The sequence below is a fragment of the Canis lupus genome, chromosome 16, assembly GCF_048164855.1.
Source record: "Canis lupus baileyi chromosome 16, mCanLup2.hap1, whole genome shotgun sequence".
Lineage (NCBI taxonomy): Eukaryota > Metazoa > Chordata > Mammalia > Carnivora > Canidae > Canis > Canis lupus.
The window spans coordinates 17,883,255-17,890,688 of NC_132853.1; the positions used below are offsets into that span (position 1 = coordinate 17,883,255).

At 57.9% G+C, this 7,434-nt stretch overlaps 1 protein-coding gene across 28 annotated transcripts in view; it reads left to right on the forward strand.

The window, feature by feature from the left end:
- Window positions 1-7,434, forward strand: part of MYO18A (myosin XVIIIA) — a 98,374-nt gene that overhangs the window by 72,866 nt on the left and 18,074 nt on the right. For all 28 annotated transcript variants that reach the window (XM_072779232.1, XM_072779235.1, XM_072779236.1 and 25 more), the window contains 12 exons: window positions 405-548; window positions 927-1,016; window positions 1,149-1,268; window positions 1,469-1,580; window positions 1,964-2,091; window positions 2,380-2,534; window positions 4,307-4,430; window positions 4,526-4,726; window positions 5,237-5,347; window positions 6,074-6,178; window positions 6,530-6,676; window positions 7,074-7,187. In XM_072779232.1, the coding sequence (XP_072635333.1) occupies window positions 405-548; window positions 927-1,016; window positions 1,149-1,268; window positions 1,469-1,580; window positions 1,964-2,091; window positions 2,380-2,534; window positions 4,307-4,430; window positions 4,526-4,726; window positions 5,237-5,347; window positions 6,074-6,178; window positions 6,530-6,676; window positions 7,074-7,187 (1,551 nt within the window). The remainder of the gene's footprint in view (window positions 1-404; window positions 549-926; window positions 1,017-1,148; window positions 1,269-1,468; window positions 1,581-1,963; window positions 2,092-2,379; window positions 2,535-4,306; window positions 4,431-4,525; window positions 4,727-5,236; window positions 5,348-6,073; window positions 6,179-6,529; window positions 6,677-7,073; window positions 7,188-7,434) is intronic.

Here is a 7,434-nt window from a genome sequence, read left to right on the forward strand (position 1 = left end):
GCTGCTCCATGAAGATTAAGGAGCTGTGTCAGCGACTCCTTTTCTTATTAGCAAGTCCATAAAACAGCCAGCACCGCCGCCTCTTGTGTTTCAGCAAGATTAGGTTTTATAGCACATCTAGGCCAGGGTGCTGGAAATAATCAGGCAGCAAATAAAGCAGATGAAATTATTCCTAATGACGGCAGAGCGGTTAGTGCCCAGTGCAGTGCTCCCAGGGCCAGGCTCTCTGCCGCCCGCTCTCTGAGGGATGGGAGAAGCTGGAAGCGAGGGGTGGCACAGGGAATGTTTGAACCATGGGTTAGGTGGCCAGAGAAGCAGCCTGGCCTTTGTGCTGGGGGAGGCAGGGCCAGGGGCAGGGCTTAGGACTGAGAGCCCTGCTGTGCACCACCCTCACCCCAATCTAGATCCAGGACCTGGCCATTCGCTGTGTGCAGAAGAACATCAAAAAGAACAAAGGGGTGAAGGACTGGGCCTGGTGGAAACTCTTTACCACCGTGCGGCCCCTCATCGAGGTACAGCTGTCTGAGGAGCAGATCCGGAGCAAAGACGTACGTAACAGCTCCAGAAGGGCCACATCAATGGAAAAGGATGAGTTCCTCTATGTGGGCAAAATTCTTGCCAGCTCGTCTTGGGCTCCCAAGTGTTTTTCATTTATAGTTCAGAGAGCCTTGAATGATGCCCATCAAACAGAAGGCTTCCCTGTGGGGTGCTGGCCAAGCTCCTGGGTAGCCTCTCAGTCTAAAATCTCAGGCATCCCCAGCATCTAGGAAAGGGTCTTGGGATAGGAGCCCCTGGGAGGCAGTGGCTTCCTATCCCCTGTGTCCTGGCCTGAGCTTCCCCAGCTTCATTCACCCACAATGGTGGAGATTCCAGGCCCCAGCCTCTCAGAGCCTCCAGTTCACTTTGTCCCCTTAACGGCACCCTAGGAGGAGATCCAGCAGCTACGGAGCAAGCTTGAGAAGGTGGAGAAGGAGCGGAACGAGCTTCGCCTCAGCAATGACCGGCTGGAAACCCGGGTGAGTGACTCCCCGCACCAGGCTGACTGGCCTACCTGTGCAGAGTGCCAGGCCCAGAAGGTCCCCTGGGGGTTCCAGCTGAGTAAGGCAGGAATTTCAACTGGTGGTGACTCCCTCCCCCACCAACCCCAGATCTCAGAGCTGACATCGGAGCTGACTGATGAACGTAACACGGGAGAGTCCGCCTCCCAGCTGCTGGACGCAGAGGCCGCGGAGAGGCTCCGAGCTGAGAAGGAGATGAAAGAGCTGCAGGTGAGGGCAGGGCCAGGGTGGAGACAGCCGTGCTGGTGACCACCACGCTCCAGTGTCCATCTGCTGCCCCCCAAGGACAGATGGCCCTGCACCCCTGTCCACCTGGGGTAAGCACGTGCCCAGGGTCTGCGTGGCTCAGGGCCATGGTGGATACTGAGCAAGGGAGAGGGATGGTAACCTCATAAGCCTCCCTCCTGCAGACCCAGTACGATGCACTGAAGAAGCAGATGGAGGTGATGGAGATGGAAGTGATGGAGGCCCGCCTCATCCGGGCAGCTGAGATCAACGGGGAGGTGGATGATGATGACACAGGTGGGTCTGAGGCCAGAGGTGCTCGGCCTCCCCACCCTGGGCAGCCACACCCCTGGCCTGGACCTGTCTCTCTTCTGTAGGCTGGCAGAAGGCTATAGTGACAGAAATAGATGAGAAAGTAGAGGTGGCAGTGAATGCAGGGGGTTATCGTGGAGAGCCATGACAGCCGTGATAAGGACAGGGTCTGGGGGCCGGGGTGTGATGGTCCCCGGGGAGTAGATAGCATACATAGCCATGCACCCTCTCTAGTCCTTTCCTGGCTTGGGAGGAAGCCATCATTCCAGAGACCTTTCTGTGTCCCTTCTCTGGCTGTCTCCCCCTGCTGCCCCTTCTCAGAGGCCCTCAGCAGCTTAGCCATCCCTTGTCTGCCCCTGACCCTCCAGGTGGTGAGTGGCGCCTGAAGTACGAGCGAGCCATGCGGGAGGTGGACTTCACCAAGAAGCGGCTCCAGCAGGAGTTTGAAGACAAGCTGGAGGTGGAGCAGCAGAACAAGAGGCAGCTGGAGAGGCGGGTGAGGCTGGTGAAAGGAGGGAGGCCTATGCCCGGGAGGGGCTTGCTGCCGTGAAGGGCCAGGCGAGCCCTGGGAGCACTGGGGTAGGGTTGATGCCTTAGCCTCTCACTGGGGATGCCCAAGGGCAAAGCATTGTTAGAGAGGTGTGGTTCCCTGGATGTCCCTGACTTCCATCCCTCAACCCTGGATCTCTCCCTCACTAACCACCCCCTCCTTCTCCTCACCTTCTCCCCCCATACTTCCTGGCCCCTCACTGGCTGCTGGCCCTGTACCACATCTCGGCCCTAGCTTGGGGACCTGCAGGCAGACATCGATGAGAGCCAGCGGGCCCTGCAGCAGCTCAAGAAGAAATGCCAGCGGCTAACGGCAGAGCTGCAGGACACCAAGCTGCACCTGGAGGGCCAGCAGGTCCGCAACCACGAGCTGGAGAAGAAGCAGAGGAGGTGGGTGGATCCCCTGCCCTGGACACAGAAGACTTCCTAGCACAACCCCAAACAAGGCTCCCTGCCTCCCCCCGCCAGGGAAGAGAGAAGGAAAGAGGGCTTGAATTTGGCCAGGAGCCTTGCCTGCATGGCCTATTGTCCCAGAATGTGAACAGGTCTCACCCCTGACCTCTGAGGAGCACTCTGGCCACACCCCCTCCGAAGGCCTGCTCATGCCTCTGCTCTTGGACATGCTCCCCACAGTGTGTGCCCATCACCCCTGCCTGGGCCCAGTGAGGATGAGCTTCAACCAAGCCCTATGCAGAAAGCACCTGTGCCCCTGCCCCTTGCCCCCTGCCCCCATATCTTGCTTGCCTCAGCCACACAAACACACTCTCCTGACTAATGTTGTTGAACTACTGTGCCACTTCCATCTCATTATGGTAATGACACGGGGGAGGGGGGGCGAGGGGGAAGCAGCCCTCACAGGATCAGATCCAATCTAAATTAATTTCCCTGGCTGGGGATGGGAATGGGCTGCCTTTATTAGCAACACCGGGGAACCCACACACCCTGGGAACAGCAGGGTGCCCCAGGGAGTGGGAAGAGCTCCTGGTTCCTCTCTGCAGGGGAGGGCTTCTCAGCAGAGGTCCCAGGTGCCTTCATGAAGGGACAGCCCCACCCCTGAGGGTGAGCAGGGCAGAGCTGAGTCCTTCCGGTGACCCTGGGCCTCCTTGGTACTCTGCTGTCCTGCCAGCTGGGTGCCACTTGAAGAAGGTGAGGGGAGACGGCTATGCCTCTCCACCACCCTACTTCTTGTCTTTACCCCCATCCTCCCTTTCACGTAGAGGGGGGCACCCTTAGTGGGACCCCTCTCTCAAGCCCCCCCACCCATGGCAGTGCCAGCCTGGCCTAGTTACCATCTCACTACATTCCCTGCTGGGCAATGCCTTATTGGGTTTCATTTCTGCTGCCCAGAGTTTCCTTCCCTTTTTTTTGATGTGGGATTGGGTTGGGGGGAGCCTTCCAATTTTCCAACATGAACCTTATTAGTTATTCAGAAAAGATGTTAAGAGGCATTTCAGCAATTTGCTCCTTATTTAGAGTCACTGGGCCAGGGAAATAGGCTGGGAGGTAGAGGAGCCAAGGAAGAGGCCCCGACCATGGCTGTGGACCATGCACCTGCCGATGCGCACTGCCAGCTGGGCATAGTGGGACTGCTGGCTTCTGGCCTGGTTGAAGGGGTGGCGGGAAGGGGTCCTGGTGGTGACACGGGTATTGCTGGGGCACATGGGCCTGCCCAGGGACTGGCACCCAGAGGTGGGGGCTGGAGCCAGCTGCTTATCTGGAGTTGCCAAATTGAACTGTGGAAAGTGAGTTAGATGAGGCAGGACATCCATTTCTGCATATTCCAGTGCCCTCTCTGCCCTCACCCTGGTCCTACATTCTTTGATCTTTTGAAATGAAAAAACTGAGGAGAGCCTGTCTACCTGTTCCCTGAAAGCAGTCTGCAGGTCCCTCCTAGGCTCACCTGGTATAAGGGTTCCTTAGACCCACTCAGTGAGATGCTCCCCCCCCATCCTAGACCAGGTTGCCAGCAGGGCCTCAATGGCCTGGGATCCTGGATATCCCCCACTTCTGGGCTATTCCTCACTTCTGGGCTGTGTGAGTCCCCCTCTGCTTGCGTCCTGTCCCTGTCCATGGCCCTGCTTTCTGGCAGCCTCTGGGTGCTGGAAACCCAGACTCTTCCCTCCCCTGACGGAGTCACCTTGGTGGTCCTGGCTCCCTCATAGGTTTGACAGCGAGCTCTCACAGGCGCATGAGGAGGCCCAACGGGAGAAGCTGCAGCGGGAGAAGCTGCAGCGGGAGAAGGACACGCTCCTTGCTGAGGCCTTCAGCCTGAAGCAGCAACTGGAAGTGCGTGAGCCACCCACCACCCGTGCCCCATCCTCCTCACGGGCAACAGCTGGTCCCAAACCAACATGGGACCAACATCTTTTCTTTTACTCCAGGAAAAAGACATGGACATTGCCGGATTCACCCAGAAGGTTGTCTCGCTGGAGGCTGAGCTCCAAGACATTTCTTCCCAAGAGTCTAAGGATGAGGCCTCTCTAGCCAAGGTCAAGAAACAGCTTCGAGACCTGGAGGCCAAAGTGAAGGATCAGGAAGAGGAGCTGGATGAGCAGGCGGGGACCATTCAGATGCTGGAGCAGGTGCCACAGGGTCTGGCCAAGGGAGGGCACCACTGTCCCCACAGCTAACCCGGGGGTAGCCAGAGAAGGGCACGTTCCCACATGCAGTCGTGTTGAATGAGCACCTGATCTGTGCCAGCCCCAGTTTGAAAATAATTAAGCTTTCAGGCAGCTTCCACAAAAACAAACCTCGATTGAGCTCTAGTGGTGAGGGGCTCGGGACGCGTGGCAGCCAGAAGGCCACGAGCCTACCGAGCCTGCAACTGAGCCACCATGTCAATTCAGAGAGCTAGAGCCTAAAGGGCAAATGGAAAGTCTGCAGAACTGTCCCCATGTCTGGCAGCCTTCTCTGGGCCTGTGTCAGACATCTAGTGAGGGAATTTGGCTTCTCTGGAGGAGCTGGCTGCCACAAGCAAGGCAGAGCTCTTCTCTGCTCCTGAGCCTAGGGAGAACTGGCCATCAGGGTCCAGTGGGCAGGGGTCAGGGTGCCGCTGAGAAAGGAACCCAGTCCATACTCCCAACCACCTCCAGGCCAAGCTACGTCTAGAGATGGAGATGGAGAGGATGAGGCAGACCCATTCCAAGGAGGTGGAAAGTCGGGATGAGGAGGTGGAGGAGGCTCGGCAGTCATGTCAGAAGAAGGTAGGGCTGGGATCCCTGGGTGGCGCAGCGGTTTAGCGCTTGCCTTTGGCCCAGGGCACGATCCTGGAGACCCAGGATCAAATCCCACGTCGGGCTCCCGGTGCATGGAGCCTGCTTCTCCCTCTGCCTATGTCTCTGCCTTTCTCTCTCTGTGTGTGTGACTATCATAAATAAATAAAATTTAAAAAAAAAAAAAAGAAGAAGGTAGGACAGTGGACACTTAGCATGTCCAGTACAAACCCTGGTTCCCTCATCACAGCTTTAAAGTAAGGGCTTTTCTGTTGCCCTACCTTAGCTACATGATCCATCCATCCATCCATTGCCATTCTGGACCAACAACCTCTGCTCAAGCTCCTGCCATTGACTGGGATGTGTGCTTTCAGGGACTCTAGAGAAAGCTCAGTCCTCTGAGGAATGAATACTCCCTGCTTTCTGTGCAGTCAGCTGGGCCAGCCCAGCGGGGCCTGCCCATTCTCCCACGAAGCTCTAGGTCTTGCTTGGGGCTGCTGTGCATGGCCTACAATACCTGCTCTCCCTCCCAGGCTGCTTTGAAACCCTGAGAACTTTTAATTCAGTCTGACCCCTCTGGGTCACCCAGGCTCAGCCTGCCCCCAGTTTGCCCAGGGTGGTGGTGGCGGGTGGGGGGATGGGATCCCCCAGGAAAGGGGACCAGCTGGTACCAGGCATTGAAGGGACTGATGGGCCTCTATTCCCACGGCACTCCAGTTGAAACAAATGGAAGTGCAGCTTGAGGAGGAGTACGAGGATAAGCAGAAGGTGCTGCGAGAGAAGCGGGAACTGGAAAGCAAACTTACCACGCTGAGCGAACAGGTGAGCAGAGCCTGCTGGTGGGGCCTGGCCTATGGGGCCTGGCCCACAGCCCATGCCATTCGGCCTTTGAGAGGGGAATCTCAGCAATGCAAAGCTGGGCCCATGAGTGGGGTCTGGGGGTGGGGGGCAGGCTCTGTAGAGCCCACCATCCTCACATGTAGAATGGGGGGTGTCACCACACATGGCACACCAGGCTTTTCTCACTGGCTGGCATGATGACCCCGGCACTTCCTCTGTTGTTGCTTGTCAGGGGACCCTGAGGATGAGGGCAAGGGTGAGCCACAGGCTTGGGGAAGATAGGAAGAGGCTGTGCAGTAGAGCCCAGAGCCCCACCTTCTGCTGTCCATCCAGGTGAGCCAGCGGGACCTGGAGTCTGAGAAGCGGCTCCGGAAAGACCTGAAGCGTACCAAGGCCCTGCTGGCAGACGCCCAGATCATGCTGGATCACCTGAAGAACAATGCACCCAGCAAGAGGGAGATCGCCCAGCTGAAGAACCAGGTATCTTTCCAGAGAGGAAGTCATCAGCTCCAAGGGGCAACAAAGCTTATTTTTTCAGTGCTTTCTCTTCCTGCCTCCTCCTCTCAGGGATTCTGGAGTCCTTGAGAAGGAAGGTAACGGGGGAGGGGGAGAAGCCACTCATAGCCAGCAGATTCCTAGGATCTGTGCATGCCGTACAGCCTGAATGCCAAGCCCCAGGATGGTGGGGCTGGGTCCCTGCATCTGCCAACCCTGCCACAGGAGATGCCTGCATACATCACAGCAGGCCACAGCCCCCGGGGTCTGAAGTGACCAGAGCGCCTGGGCTCCCTCTCCCCTGTGAGCCCCCTGTCTGGCCCTCCCACCCCCAGGGACTGGCTGACACCCCTCCCTGGGGTGGGGGTGGCTCTGTGCCCAGCTGGAGGAGTCAGAGTTCACCTGTGCAGCAGCCGTGAAAGCACGGAAAGCAATGGAGGTGGAGATGGAAGACCTGCACCTGCAGATTGATGACATTGCCAAAGCCAAGACAGCGGTGAGGAGCTGGGTTGTGCAGGTCGGGGCTTGGTGGGCCAAGGGAGGATAGTGCCGAGGGAGGATAGAGCCATGACTGTAGCTCCCATCCCCCCAGATATGGGCCCTTCCCTGGTCCACTCCCTTCAGGCCAGGGCTTTTGGCAGAGAGAGCAGGCCACCCCTCCTTGGCCTCTCCCCACCCAGAGCAGAAGCATAGGATGGGGGGCAAGGTGGAAGAGGGAGCCAGCAAGAGCCTGGCTCCCTATT